Source organism: Mauremys mutica, chromosome 9 (assembly GCF_020497125.1).
Source record: "Mauremys mutica isolate MM-2020 ecotype Southern chromosome 9, ASM2049712v1, whole genome shotgun sequence".
Classification (NCBI taxonomy): Eukaryota; Metazoa; Chordata; order Testudines; family Geoemydidae; genus Mauremys; species Mauremys mutica.
The window spans coordinates 69,173,852-69,189,712 of NC_059080.1; the positions used below are offsets into that span (position 1 = coordinate 69,173,852).

General features: G+C 40.1%; 1 protein-coding gene across 1 annotated transcript in view; it reads right to left on the reverse strand.

Annotated features, from left to right (window-relative positions):
* The window catches only part of DOCK10 (dedicator of cytokinesis 10), a 226,471-nt gene that overhangs the window by 9,817 nt on the left and 200,793 nt on the right, over nucleotides 1–15,861 (reverse strand). Inside the window, exons 49-52 of the mRNA XM_045030918.1 lie at nucleotides 13,219–13,341; nucleotides 11,470–11,583; nucleotides 2,071–2,217; nucleotides 315–525 (exon numbers count right to left, since the gene is read on the reverse strand). Of these exons, the coding sequence (XP_044886853.1) occupies nucleotides 315–525; nucleotides 2,071–2,217; nucleotides 11,470–11,583; nucleotides 13,219–13,341 (595 nt within the window). The remainder of the gene's footprint in view (nucleotides 1–314; nucleotides 526–2,070; nucleotides 2,218–11,469; nucleotides 11,584–13,218; nucleotides 13,342–15,861) is intronic.

Below are 15,861 nucleotides of genomic sequence, written 5' to 3' on the forward strand. Positions count from 1 at the left end.
AGAAAGTGGGGTGAGTGAGAGGAGAGTAACAAGGAAGAATAATGTCAGCTGATTATTCTACAAACAGATCATTTTTCTTCTGTAATGTAATTGTCTGCAAAATCATATAATGTGTGCAATTTGGGCATATTAAAGACTATGCACAGAAATATGGACACAATGAAATGGTTATTGCTCACTTAAAACAAAACTGTTGGCAAACAACAGATTGTGGACCATATTATGCCCATTGATTTTTGAGCAGCATTGCCCTTTGAAATCATATTCAATTTCTTTTAGTCAGAACTCTTCACAGAAAAAAGGCAGCAACATACTTGTCAGGATTGTGCGTCTCTTGCATTGCTCTTCTACCCCTCCATGTTTTTTTCCTGACAGCGTGAAAGGCGTTTCAAATACAAAACGGTTGATGTTGTGATGCATTTCAAAGTCAGTCTTCCTGTCTTCAGCCTCCTTCTCGTCAAAGAAAGGCGTGACATACGTGACCTGGATATAGGCGTATTTTGGATCCAAGTCTTTGGGGTTGACCTGTGTTAACATTTTTACACATGATGAAACAATTTATCTGATACTGACTTAGTATTATTACTAATACAATCTCTGAGTGTTTTTTACAGGCTTGCGGTTTTTACCCACTGTGGTTTTATTGATATTTGTGTAAACACAGCTCATGATTTTCAAAAGTAATGTTGGGCACATACATTAATATTTAGATAACTAACTATGGGGCATGTTTTTCAGTTGAAGTCAATGGGAGTTTTGAGTACAGCTCAAAGGCAACATTGGATGTGGGTTGAATGAATTAGAAAGGAAATAGCCAGTTTCTGCCTTGCAATGGTAATACACATTTGTGATGTATGTATTCTTACAACGTTGTCCTATGGCTACATCACCAGGCCAGTGCAGCCCTAGGCCCTACTAGAAGGCATGGCTCATTTTTGTTATAAAACTAGTGCACTAGTTCTATACTCTGCTCATATCCACTAGAAACACCTTCTTGGAAATGTTTATAGTATCACAACAGTGTTAAATCTTTGGCTCCCAGGAACAGCCTTACAGAGGGAAATGCCAGTGTGGTGTAGAGTAAAGTGTGGTGATGTGATCTTACACTTCAGTGGGAAAATCAGCTTTTTCTTTAGTATATGGGTGTTGAATATAAATAGGGCTAAATCCTGACCCATGCCATTCACCCATTCAGAGAAGCAGGGGGCATAATGTGACCCATTGCTCCCCTCAATGGACTGCCTACATCATGAGTCATAGTTGGGATATGTCTACATTGCAGCTGGGAGTGAGCCACCCAGTCTAGGTAGACAGACTCATGTTAGCAGGACTCAAGCTGGAGTGCTAAGAATAGCAGTGTGGATGTGATGGTTTGGGCTGGGGCTCAGGCTTTCAAGCCACCAGTTTCAGGTGGGATTGTACTCGGCTGCTGCCAGCCATGCTACTGCAGCCACACCGCTATTTATACTTGTGTTAGCTTGACGAGAGCTAGCACGAGTATATATGTGTGTGTGTGTGTGTGTGTGTGTGTGTGTGTGTGTGTGTGTGTGTGTGTGTGTGTGTGTGAGAGAGAGAGAGAGAGAGAGAGAGAGAGAGAGAGAGAGAGACCCCTAGCTCACAGTGTAAGTATAGTCTTAGAGGGGGAGAGCCACCCACATGGGGTTTTATTCCTACACCCCCCCACCCCCTCCAGATCTGAGAAGGCTGGGATGGGAAGGGGGTGGAGCTCTGACTCTCCCCCTAACTTACCACCAAGTACAGCGGACACATTGCAGAAGGTAGACTAAACAGTGCCAGGTAAAAGGCTTGCACTGCTTAATATACCCCTGGATCAAGGGACAGTCAGGACCAGACTGGGACTCTGCTCCTGCATCACTGCCACTAAGTGCTGCCTCTTACTCAGGGCTTGTGGTAACTTCACAATCCAGCCCATAGTATTCTGAATGAAAGGAACAGGTTTTTCACCAATTAACAAAAGTGCAGCATGTGTTTTTGAAAGAACTTTATGGGTCAAATTTGAATGCACTGCTCCCACTTTACATGCATCTAAACACAGCATTTCTCCCATACCTTGTTGGAATCTTGGATTATCTTCACATTGTCTGCTCCAAACTTATCTGCATAAAGTTTTAGCAGTCTCTGTGAGATCTCAGACAGCCCTGTTAACTTGGGTTCTTTATAGATATACTCTTTACCTTCCTCTTCTTCAAAAAAGCCCTGTTCAAAAACAAACAGAAAAGATCAATCAGTGTAACAGATATGGCAAACTGAGTGTAAACAGAAAATAAAACATACAAGTTTACTGTGACATAAGGTTTAATGTATCCAATTGTTTAGATATTGGAGTCATTGATTGGTTTTTCTGAGTGCTACAGCATGTGAATGATGAAGGAAGCTAACACATTACACAAATTTTGACATTAGACCCAACATGCATCTAAATGTTAATCAGCTGGACAAGACAACTATTGTGAAATACAATGTAAACAACTTTGGATATCGGAGGATTTGTTTGATACTTATTTGCATAGAATGCATGCTTTTATTTGGCTGTGTGGAGAGACTGCCATCTAGTGGTACATTCTAGTTATAAATTACAGATGACTAAATTAGTAGTGGCTCATGGATTTACATGAAATACAGTTCTCTCCTCACACAACAAATTTTTCAAGCAATAAGACCATAAAATTCATTGGGTGTAGGATTGCATGCACAACAACTGTGTGAGAGCAAAAATGAACTGATCTGTATCTGAGTTCATTTAAATAGAGTATTCTGCTGTAATCTTAAAAAAAACCAGTAATACATTGTGATATCTTCAAAGACAATGTAACATCTTATTTACACTGAAAAGATAAAATTGCACAGACTGTCGACTTTTACAAAAAGACTGCTGCAGTCTTTGCAAAGCCATGTACTTACAACATTGGACGTAGCTGGCAGTGTATTAATAAAAGGTCTGTTGAAGAATAAAACAAGAACCTGCCAGTTTCCGTAAGAAATGTTTACATCAGAAAATTAATATATAAAATACACCATATGCAAATAAAACATACATAACTGGCATATACTGACAGTTTAGGATAAAATCTTTCCTGACTGAATGTAACAGGTCACATGCACCACTCCCATTAACAATAATTGGACTTTACCACTGACAATGATCTTATACTTCAGTGGGAAAACCAGCTTTTTATTTAGTATCCAAGTGTAAAATGTAAAATACAAATAGGGCTAAATCCTGACCTGTGGTGCTCATCCTTGCAGGGGAGCAGGGGGCATAAGCTGGATGGGTTTCATACTCCGTTGCTGGACTTTTGATGATGCAAATATTGCAGCATGTACCCAAAAAATGCCCCATTGCTTGTCAATGGAAAATAACTCATTTAGCTTGGATGTCAGAGGAGATTGTCAGTAAAAGTCAGCAGCTACAATGCGGGCAGCAAGTCAGAATGATAAGGGTAAAAAGGACAGCAAAAAGACAAACGAACAAACCCCTGCAGCCCTAACATATTGTGGGACAGATGCCTGAAGTTGTAATATTCCTTAATAAGCACCAGAGGAAAAGTACCTTCAGTAAGACCTATTGGCAGGCAGAAGCGTATAAATACAATCTGGGACTTTCAAAGATGCCTGTGGGCGTAAGGCACTGAACTCCCACTGAAAGTTATTGGGAGTTGGGGAGTCTAATTCCCACTGGTGGTACCTTGGAAAGCTCCAGGCAAAAAGCAGTATTTTTAAACTCAATCACATTTCAACATTGGCCTCAGGAGAAAAATTAGAGGAAAAAAAGATTAATTATTAATTTCTGCAGGGCCAATAATTACAAAATGCTATGAGGCAGTTACAGCTTTGTAAAAATAAATTAACTAAAAATGTTCATCTAGAACATGTGAAAGAGATAAAGGAAATGATCTTTATTTCAGCAGAGCTGAAGAGAGAGAAGGATCTGGCCATGACTTATCTTCCCAATTTCTCCAGCAAAGTGGGCCGGCAGTACCTCTAATGAAGGGAAGCACTATTTCCATATGCTACACTATAATGTCAATATCGCTGTGCTGCATCATTAATTATAGAATGCCTCTGAGATAGAATACAAAGAAAATTTTGTGATCCCCTTATGGAAACTGTGATTTGAGTTCTGATGCATCCGGTAGTTGGGTGCGCTATATAGGAAGTCAGATTAAGATGATCCTAATGGTTCCCATCAGCCTTAAAAATCTATGAATCTGGGAATAGGAAATAAAACTTTGCTGTAAAAAGAAAATATGGTACCTGCCACTATGGCTTACAAAAGCTGACTCATACCATGCACATTTCTTAGGGGCACAGACAGCAACTAGATTCATGATTAAAATTATCAGCCTGTTCTACACAGAAAACTGTGAAAGAAATTTCCCTCATTCTTTCACATATAATTTAGTAAAAATTAACCCAACATTTTCTCACATTCTTTGCCCATTCTGTCTCCTTTTCATTGTAAAATGTTCCAGAGGATTGTTTTTTGTTTTTGTTTTTTAAGATTAGAAAGTGCCTAGCACAATGTGGGTGTTGCTGGAAACAAATGAAGAAAAAGAATAGTAATAGTAACCTATTTAACCTTATTATTAACCTATTATTATTATTATTATCGAAATCACATCATAGGCATGCAAGGCAGTTTCCAGACAAATGAAGAACAAATCCATGCCTGAAGAGCTTACATCCTGTAAACTCTTACTCAGGTGATTGATTTTGATGGGACTCTGATGCGGGAAACATTTGCAGCATCAAAAGTTGCTTTCTGATCTCACTCCCACTGAAGTCAATGGAAAACTACTTTGGGTGAAATAGATGAAAACTCCATTAATTCTATCCAACCCCAATAAAAAGCTAATTTGGATTGTTCTGACTGAAAATCATCTGCTTTATGTAACCACTGACTTAAAAAAAAGAAGTTTTTTTGAAATTAATCCTGCTCTGAGCTATGGTAGCATATCCTCTTAGTCACTGGCACTATACATTTTTGCTAGCTAAAGCACAGCGTTTACATGTAAGTGTCAGATTGCTGTGCTGATGCAATCCAGCACTTTGAGATGATACCTGTGTTAATCATTTAAGTAAAAAAAGATGATTGATAGATTTCTTCTATTCTTTAACGCGAGAGATATTATTTAAAAGCGTGGTCTCTAACAAAACTTCAAATGAGAAGCAGGAGTTAATTGGAAACCATATAATAATCCTGTCTGCCATATGCCACAAATCTGGCAAAAACCATTAAGAGTCAGATTAAAATATTTGTAAGAGTCAAATATCCTCCAGTTTAGGGGGGTTTAAAATATTAAGCAGCTGAGGTCACATTATCAATGCATGGAAACACTTTGTTGTAATATTGCCTGCTATTGGTTTATAAGGACAGTGTGATCAACTGCGTGTAATGGTAGAAGTGAACTCTCAAAACTGGTTATTGGTTTCCAGTAAACTTTCATTCATTTAGGGACAGGCTGCGACTGACGTTGAATGGCTATCCAGTGTGGGGAGAGCTGAAGGAGCTTCTCTTTCCTCATGCAAAGAAGAGTCACTGTCATAGCCCCTAAGCTCAAGGGAGTAAAAGGACCTCCTCCTCTGTGCATTCCTGGGGCAACATATCACCTCAAAGGAGTTGGGCTGTGGTGAAGCATGGCCCTACATTACTTCCTTTCTGCTCTGGTTTACGGGGCAGGGCAGGTCTACCTGAGGGAGCAGGCTGCATCTCTAATTTATGTTGCCTGAAATGGCCCCAATGGACCATTGCACCAGCCAGGATTGATGGAGCACAAAAGCACTCTGGCCAGGTCCCTTTGCCCCCATATGACCATTAACTTGGCAAAGGGAAATGTCTGATCCTACCAGATGCTGAGTACCTCCTACAAGGTCTCAACTCCCACAGACCTCAAGGATGCTCAGCACCTTTCTAAACTGGTCTAAGAACATCTTCAAGACACTAAGACTTCAAAGCTTCAAAGGAAAACTGTACATTTCCCATTCAAATACTTCCAGCTCTGCCACAGATCTGTTTGTGACTTTGGACAAGATTGCGCTGCCTCTGTTTCTCCTACTCTTTGTCTGTCTTGTCTACTTTGATTATTAGCTCTTTGGGGCTCTTTTTCTGTACTATGTGTTTGTACAGAGCCTAGCACAATGGGGCTCCCAATCTGGCTGGTGCCTGTAGGCACCACTGCAGTACAAATAAACAGTAATAATAGTCATCATTAGATACTGAAGTGCTGGACAAATCCAGTATTTTAGTACAAAATACCAGCCTGCAAGTTTTACCTTCTGAGATTCTGAGTGAGGCTGTGCCTTTGGGATGATGTACACTGCTCCACTCACCACTCCCAGACCACTCAACAATGCATTCTAGTGCAGAAGCATGGTCCCATAGCTTCTATGGGCTCATGGGGGGAGCACTGCCTGTGGCTTCCTGCTTGTACCTGGCCCTTTCCTGGGCCCCATAAAGTTCTTCGCACCCTGTTCACACATGTTATGGCCAGAGGCAATATATAGGTATATATTTAAGAGATATATATTTTTTATTACATTCTGAAATCTAGACACCATAATTCTGCCCCTTTTTAAAGGAATGAAATTGAATGGACATACTGTAGTTTAAGATGGAGTTAGTGTACAACAAATGGACACACAGCAGGTTTGGGACAGCTGTGGGAAATGACTTGCTGAACTGCAATAGCCCACTGGCAAATGTTTATGGAGAGGTTGCTGGCAAAGAATTCTGGCAAGTGTAATGACTTGTTCAGCCAGCTGGATGGGAAAAGCATCTATCTGACGTGTTTGTAATGAGCCCATCACCATGTTACCTAGATACCACACACATATGCAACTTAAAAAGCTTTTGAAAGAATCACATTTTCCCTCCCCCCTTTGACATCACCACTTTCTGTGGTATGTGAAGTTGCCGGTCTCACTTGTTTCCTAGGGAAGATCCTGACAGTGCCTAGCATATTGTGGGTCATTTTTATTGTAAGATAGCTTGGATTGCACCCCCAAAGTGGCAGGGCCCAAGCTCATCCTGATCTTCATACACAAGGGGTTCAACAGTTGACCCGACACTGTGAATTTTGGCATTCAGCTCCCAACAGTTATACCTTGAACACCATCAAATTCAGTTTCCCAACTGATCAGTCTCTGAAAGTGAGTCGCAGGCGAAGAGTAAGCCCCGTCCAGTGAGGCTTCAAAGAGTAGCACCAAGACCCTGAAGCAGTTTTTATTATTCCTTATTTTATTCTAGGAAATCAGTTAAGGGAACGAAGCAACAGAATGATGTCTGCAGAGCAGGTTGGCTGCTGCTTGCTGGAATGGCATGACCTTGATTATAATCTTGACACCAGAGGCAATCAGAATTGTGCCCATTTTTTATGGCAGGTTAATCTGTCAGATACACTGGAAAATTATATAGAGTGATTTTGGTCCATTGTTCGGACAGGGTTAAAATAGTGCAGTTTTAAAATTTCACTGTGAACCTTTGAAATCCTCACTTGGTGTCAACACAGAATACACACACCAAGGAGCTGCACTGTTCTAAGGGTATTCTATCCAATCTGCCCTCTATGGGTAGTTTTTGTTGCAGGGGAGAAATACAAATGTGGCACACCATGCTCTTGCTACTCATAGGAGAAGTAAGTATTTTGCATAATAATGTTTCTGCCACTTTTGAATAGGTATTTAATTTTTAAATGCTGATTTTCACTCTATTGTATCTCAGTTATATTATACTGAATAGAGCAATTTTCATAAATTTACATCAGTCTAAATGTCCATAGTTTTATTGAAAAGTTATTTTTTCACTATATTTTCGTTAGAACTTTTTGCTTATATGGCTAAATACCTATCATACTGTTGTCCAGCATTTTAAAACCTCAGGCTAGGCACTCAAATCCATATGTAGGAGCTTAAATAAAAGTCCTTGGTTTTCAGAAATGCTGAATGTACCACAACTTCCACTGAAATAAAAAATTGTGAATACAACAGTGAAGTCAATAGTAGCTGAAGATGCTCAGCACCTCTGAAAAATAACAGATGCCTAAATAAGGATTTGGGCATCTAATTTTGTAAAGTTTGGATGTGGTATCACTTAGATGTAAAGGGTACTTAGTCTGCCTGCCTGCCTGCCTGTCTAAAGTAGGAAAAAGAATGTGTCTATACAGTTTTAAATTAATTTAAGCAAGATCAAAATAAACTTTCATTACTGAGGTTTTCAAATACTCTTGGTAATGAATGGATGAAAAAGTCTAAGGTGTATAATGAAAATGGAAGTTACTGGCATGTGGGGCAAAGAGAATTACAAAAAGGATACTTTTCAGAGGGAAAAGTATGTAGGCACAAGGCATTCATGGAAATGGATTGATTTTTTTCCTTTCAGATCAGGCCTTATTTCTAAGGTTGTCATGTACGGTTGGTAATATGGTGCTGAGAACATTTGTAAACTGTTTGCAACCAAAGGATGTTCTTTGACTGACTGAGGGTACACTTGCAGCTGTACAGCGCTGGGAGTTAAACCTGTCTTCGTACAGCTGAGTAGGGAAAGCGCTGCAATCTGGCCACACTGACAGCTACCAGTACACTGTCGTGGCCACATTTGCAGCATCTGCAGCGGCATTGAGAGTGGTGCATTATGGGCAGCTATCCCAGCGTTCAAGTGGCTGCAACGTGCTTTTCAAAAGGGGAGCGTGGGGTGGAGAGAGAGTGGATTTTTGGAGCCGACACTCTGTCAGCAGCTGCCTTGCAAGTTCCGACCCCTTCCCCCACCCCTCTCTCACTCACTGAAAGCAAATAGCCCTCTTTGTTTTTTTCCTCGCAGACTAGATAAGCAGCCTCCCCGAAATGGACTCCCCTCCCCCGCACTGCTTCTCTCCTCAAGCCCCTTCCCTTCCCCTCTCTTCAAGCAAACGCTAGCTGTGGGCGTTCCAAAGGGAGCTCATTCACAGCAAACAGCTGTGTTTGGTTTTTTTGATAAGCAGCTCCGGAAGCCCCGAGTTCACAACAAAACAAACAGAGGCATCACAACAAAACAAAGAGAGTAATCTTTACTTAAAAGCATTATGGGAAGCTTCCGGAGGTCAGTTACAGCGTAGTAAGATTATTCCCTGTTTACACTGTCACCCCAGCGCTGTAGTAGCAGTGCTATTCTCTTTATTCCTCTTGTCGAGGTGGAGTACAAGCAGCGCTGTAGCCAGGGAGATACAGCACTGTATGTGCCTTGCCAGTGTGGACAGGGAGTGAGTTACAGCGCTGTAAAGCCACCACCAGCGCTGTAACTCTCAAGTGTAGCCAAGGCCTAAGTGCATCACTTCAGATTTGCCCTGCTAAATGCTATTACCCATCATTGTTCTTTTAAAGCACTTACCTTTAATTTCACATTACACTCCTATCTTTTGTCACTGGGGCTTTGTTAGGAACAATCCAAGCCAACTTCCCCTCCCACAACATGAAAGCTCTCTACTTCTTAGTGAAACTAAAAATTCCGTGGATATACTTTAAAGCCATGTGTGCTTGTTTACAGCTTAAATTAAGCGTGTGCCAGTGTATAAACCAACCGGCATTTGTTTGCAAAACAATCATACTCTTTATATCACTAAGGCTGTTTAAACGAAGTTGCTCTTGTTTCACTGGCTGCAGAAAAGCCTTTGCATTATAATGAAGATTTTAATCCTGTTTGTTTGAGCACAGCTCAGCTACTCATGTAGGACTAGTTTTAACCTTAAGGCTTATCCTTTACTGAAGACTGGCATGTAGTTGCACTGCCCCAGGAATTGCCTTGGGAAGGAACTGTGACTTGGTGAGTCACAATGCCTCCCCTGCTTCCTCTTTCTTAGGGCTTGGCTACACTGGTGCTTTACAGCGCTGCAACTTTCTCGCTCAGGGGTGTGAAAAAACACCCCTCTGAGCGCAGCAAGTTACAGCGCTGTAAAGCACCAGTGTAAACACTGCCCCAGCGCTGGGAGCCTGGCTCCCAGCGCTGTAAGCTAATCCCCACGGGGAGGTGGAGTACCTGCAGCGCTGGGAGAGCTCTCTCCCAGTGCTGGCGCCGTGACCACAGTCACACTTCAAAGCGCTGCCGCGGGAGCGCTCCCGCAGCAGCGCCGTGCAGCTCTAAGTGTAGCCATACCCTTAGAAAGGTGGAGGAAAGTAAGTCACTGCAGTCCTTTGTAGGGTGCACTTTGCTTGTCCCCCTTGCACCTGAAGAGTTCAGTTTTGCTGACCAGCAAACAGGGACCAATTCTTGGTCATTTCCTTCTCCTCCCTACCCTCCCTGACTCACAGAGGGGATCGACAGGTGTACCGTGCCACTGTTCCAGCTGTAATTGGTGTAGGTCCCGTGTAGCTTAGCAGAGAGTTAGGAGTCTTACTCCACTGAGTGCACAATTTTGCACTTAAACAGCATTAGTGCTACAATAAACATTTCACCAGAAGAAACACAGGGTGCAGTTCTGCTCCCAGTGAAGTCAATAGCAAAGTGCTCGCTGAGGTCACTGGCAGTAGGGCTCATGGTACGGATGCAGCACGGTGACGGATACATTTTTGTAATTCAGGGAAACCAAACAAACAAAAATTAGTTTGTGAGATGTGACAATGAATGAAACAATGTTATTTCATCTGCCACACTGAATAGTGAAAAGCACAACAAGTTAAGGTTAAGTAAACTGTACCGGGAGCAGGGGAGGATGAGTGAGAAGAATTAAAGAAAGCATGCAAAAGAGCAGAGAACTTACCACAGCCTTGAATAAGACCAAAAGAAGAAAAGAGCATTAAAAACTAATTAGCAAACAGAATGATTCATATCAATCTGTTGTTTACACACCTTATTATTACAGAGGAGTGAAAATTGCATGGTTGCCAAACACGTCTTAAAGGAACATGCTGGCCTCCCACAATGGTTTGCAGTGGGGAAAAGCATAAATTCATGCCACAGGGATTGCTCTGAACAGGCTAAAGCACAGTAGATAGCATACAACTACTGTACAGCATATTGCATAGAATCAGAAGGGGTTGAAAAGTGAAGGTCAGAAAGTCAGGAAGAAACACAACAAATTAGCTACTGTTCACAGCTCTAGTTTATGCTGACTAGAAAGATAGGACTGAATACTGAGGGCAATATTAGGTTTTATTAAATTCTTACTCACATAAAACATCACTGACCTTGACTTCAAAATCAGCTTTGCCTGAGTAAGGAATGACTAGAAATTGAGGTGCAAATTCTGCTCTCAATTGCACCAGTGTAAATCCACTCTAACAGTTTACACTGATGTAAAGTAAAGACTTCTGGGCTCAGCCCAGGCTTTTTAATTACTATTACTACATAGTTTCAATGTTGACCATGTTTGCCTCATTTAATTTCCTTAAGAAAAGTGTGTCCAGAATGATTTTCCCAAAATGTGCACCTTTATATCTATAGATACATGGACTTATACACGGAATCTGAGGCTGACGTACCTGCCCATAAAAAGCAACACGATAGTATCGCCCAAATAAACGTTTCTCAGAATTCACTACTTCTGCGACCTTCAGATATGATCGATGGATGTCATAGTACAGATCTGACAGTCTCTAAGGTAAAAGGGAACAGAAAAAGTGCAATGTAAAATTATATTTTAAAGGCTTTATTCAGGTTAAATTTGCCACCATGGGATTTCCAATCATGTGGAGGTGGCTACCTTCTTTATTCTCAGTAGCAGCTGCAAGAGGTCAATTTCAAGACTTCTGCCTTCTCCTGGCCACACAGTTTTAGGGTGGTAGTAGCCTTCTTGCATAGCTCCGTAAGGAAAGAGTTACAGTATAAGTCTGTCCCAATGTGTAGAAAAAGAAATCTATCTGGTGATGGTCCCCCCACATCTGGATGGCCGGTGATGAGAATACTCATCCTGATTACTGAGCTGTGATTCAGTGGGCATGGAATGGAATTAAGAGAACATCCTGAGAGACACAGCACAGAAGGGGCAGCCTCAGGACAGGCATCAGGAGTCTCTGTATACCACCTTTGCACCTTACTCCTTCTCAGTTTCAGTTATTCTATAACTTTATTATCATAGTGTGAACTTCTGGTAAAAGCCATGTTTTGCACTGGGGCCCTGCTTCCTAAATTACATCCCATACTAAGTTACTTTTTTCCAGTTTAAACAAGGAAATCAATTACTTGGATTATTATTAAGTAATTGCTTTTCTACTTGAAATTAAAGAAAAACAAAAGCGAACACGGAATAATTTCAACATTAAATCCTTTATCCTGTAATTTAGGTTATTTTTATGCTTAGGTATATCTAAACATTTTCACTGCTAAAAATCAACTCTTTGATAAATGCATATAGCAATTCCTATTCATTTGCTCAAAGGAGTTGTAAAAATAAGAATAGACCTCTAGAAGGAGCATATAATGCTAGACATAGACTAACATCTCTACATAAAAAATGGCTAGAATTTTGATGTAATTTCACCAGGCAACAATATTATGTTTTTAACGAGCTTTACGGGCTCATTTGTCCAAAGGAATTTGCGAGTGTGATTTTAGTGCCTATGAAAGGAGCAGGATTTGAAATCAAAGCCCTTCATCCATTCATGGCACAGGTAAAGCATAGGTGATAGCAATGTGAGTTTCCATCCTCTGCCCCACCAATGTACCCAAACCCTGAGTAGATAGTTTCTCCTCCCCACCACCCAGTTAGTCTTTCTGCTTTGACTGCCCAAAAGGGGATTGTTTAGACCCTAATCCTGCAATGAACTTCACATAGGCACAGAAGCCTGCCCACTTTTTGAACTCATTGCATGTCAGGGTATCAGTCATTATAGTGATGTGAACCCCAATCCTCTTGGAACTGAGCTAAAGGCCAATATACTCATTTCATGTAGGCTACGGAACAGCCATGAAGATGGAACAATATTTGGTCACTACCTTCATAGGTGACTGTATATGGTAATTTTACTAATGTAGGTCTGAATAATGAAAACTATATCTAGGGGATCTCAGAGCTACAGAAACCATAGAAAATATATTTTCATGGGGTTTCCGTAACCTTGCACAGGCTTCAGACAAGATATTTTTAACTCAGCCATCAAAAGGCGAATGAACCCCGCCCCCAGCATATTAAAATAAAATTAAAATATGCCAATTCAAAGAACACTGGTCTGTGTTTTCCTCCTACTTTTCGTTTTTTTAAGACAGAAATTTTAATTGGAAACCCAGCTTACTTTAAAATCTCTTTGTTTCTCAAATACAGCAATGATAGGCTTGTTAACTTCAGCAATCAGTTCATATCTTTCAGACTTCCACAGGTATTCAACACATAACTCCAGCTGCTTCACAAGGATATTCTGTAATCCCACAAATAAAAATTCTATGGTGACTTGCTTGTTGATTGCATTTGGTAATTATGATGACATCAGCAGTACATATATATATATATTATTTCAATATGATTTCTTCTATACAGTAGGTTAATATAGTCATAAGAAGCTTAGTAAGAAATTGGTGAAAATCATTTGTCAACCTGCTACCGTCTTATGTAGGACTAAGTACCACTTTAAAGGTTCAAAATGCCAAAAATAAGAAATTCCCAATGCTTCAGAAACCACCAGCTATCATATATCTGCAGCCATACCACCTGGTGCCATGCTTCTGCAAGCTACCACAAGAGAAGTAATGCCAGGCTGGTTCAGACAGTGCTTGGGCCTTTGAAGAACATACAGGTGATACAGAAAGTGGTGCTATCTAGTGGATCACCAGCACTCTTCCATCAGAGCCATTAGCAAGTCAATGGATGAGATATAAAACATTTGTAGACAGAAAAAGACCCCATGGCACTTTTTTGGAGAAGCAGAGGGATGTTTTAGTCAGAGTTTCCTCCTCATATTCCAATTCTGGTATTTTACAATTGGTCAAACTAAAATTCCACCCCAATTATTTAAATTGGATGTTTTTGTGGCTTTATTGTGCATTGTTAAACAGTTGCCATATTTTAGGTGAAAAGAGTCTGCATTGGGTAAAGTGATCTCTTAATATAGTTTATCACATTTATAATGTGCGCAGGAATCATATAAAAATGTTATTGCCCTCCAGAAACATATGCATATCTTTTAGCAAAGGCTACACTATAGGTTTGGGATAGAACTAAAGACAAGTTCTTTTTCCCTCACCAATAACAGCCATTGCAAATAATTCAGATCTTAACCCAAATCACAAACCAGATACTTTTAAAGATTGGGCGAGCCATGGAATACATACAGTTGGCCCCCTATTCAGTAAAGAAACTTTTCTAACTTATTTAGTAATAAAAAGGGATGTTTTAGTCAGAGTTTCCTCCTCATATTCCAATTCTGGTATTTTACAATTGGTCAAACTAAAATTCCACCCCAGTTATTTAAATTGGATGTTTTTGTGGCTTTATTGTGCATTGTTAAACAGTTGCCATATTTTAGGTGAAAAGAGTCTGCATTGGGTAAAGTGATCTCTTAATATAGTTTATCACATTTATAATGTGCGCAGGAATCATATAAAAATGTTATTGCCCTCCAGAAACATATGCATATCTTTTAGCAAAGGCTACACTATAGGTTTGGGATAGAACTAAAGACAAGTTCTTTTTCCCTCACCAATAACAGCCATTGCAAATAATTCAGATCTTAACCCAAATCACAAACCAGATACTTTTAAAGATTGGGCGAGCCATGGAATACATACAGTTGGCCCCCTATTCAGTAAAGAAACTTTTCTAACTTATTTAGTAATAAAAACGATCTTTGACTATCCCACTCTCCTGTGGTACCAGTGTTTTCAAGTTAGGCATTATAGTTCTCAACTTTCTAGAAAAACTGTTTTATACAGAAAGCTAATTTTAAGAGACGTAACGGCATCAGGTGAATTAGGAAAGAAAAATTATAGTTAATTTACATCAAATTTTACAGAAAACTATCCAAATAAAAAAAAAGTCCATATGTGGCATGCTGGGAAAAGGACCTGGATAAACAAACTACCCCAGAGTAATGAGGTTTGATCTTGAAAAGAGTACCAGCAACCTCATAGCACAATAAAAGAAAATTTCTTTAAGACACTGTTTCAGTGGTACCTCACACCAGCTAGCTATATGTTGAAAAACTTGTGGTGAAAGAGGAGATTTTATGCATGTATGGTGGGCATCTCCAGTCATTAGAGAGTACTGGATGTAATCTGTAGCCAATATCACAAATTGTTGGCTATTCATTACCAAATAATCCTTTAATAATCCTTTTGGGAATTCTGGGTGGAAATGGTCACACAAAAGGAAACGAAGAATTCATCTGTCATCTGCTAGTACAGTAGAACCTCAGAGTTACAAACACCAGAGTTACGAACTGACCAGGCAACCACACACCTCATTTGGCCTGGAAGTATGCGATCAGGCAGCAGCAGAGATACAAAACAAAACAAAACAAGCAAATACAGTACAGTACTGTGTTAAACGTAAACTACGAAAAAATAAAGGAAAAGCAGCATTTTTCTTTGGCTTAGTAAAGTTTCAAAGCTGTATTAAGTCAATTTTCAGTTGTAAAAAGAACTGAAAGAACTTTTTGAAAGAACTATAATGTTTTGTTCAGAGTTACGAACAACCTCTATTCCCAAGGTGTTCGTAACTCTGAGATTCTACTGTAGCTGCTTGGCTATTGGTAGCCTCTCACTGGAAAAAGAAAAAATTAGTCCAACCATAGAGCAGTGGTTCCAAAATATGGGAAGTGGTTGTTCAAGAAAAATTAACACATCAATTACATACCCAGCAAAACAGACAGAGGACAAATATATACTTAGATATTTGGTTATCTTTTATTCAATACTCAAAGTACATGTACCTACAGAAACCC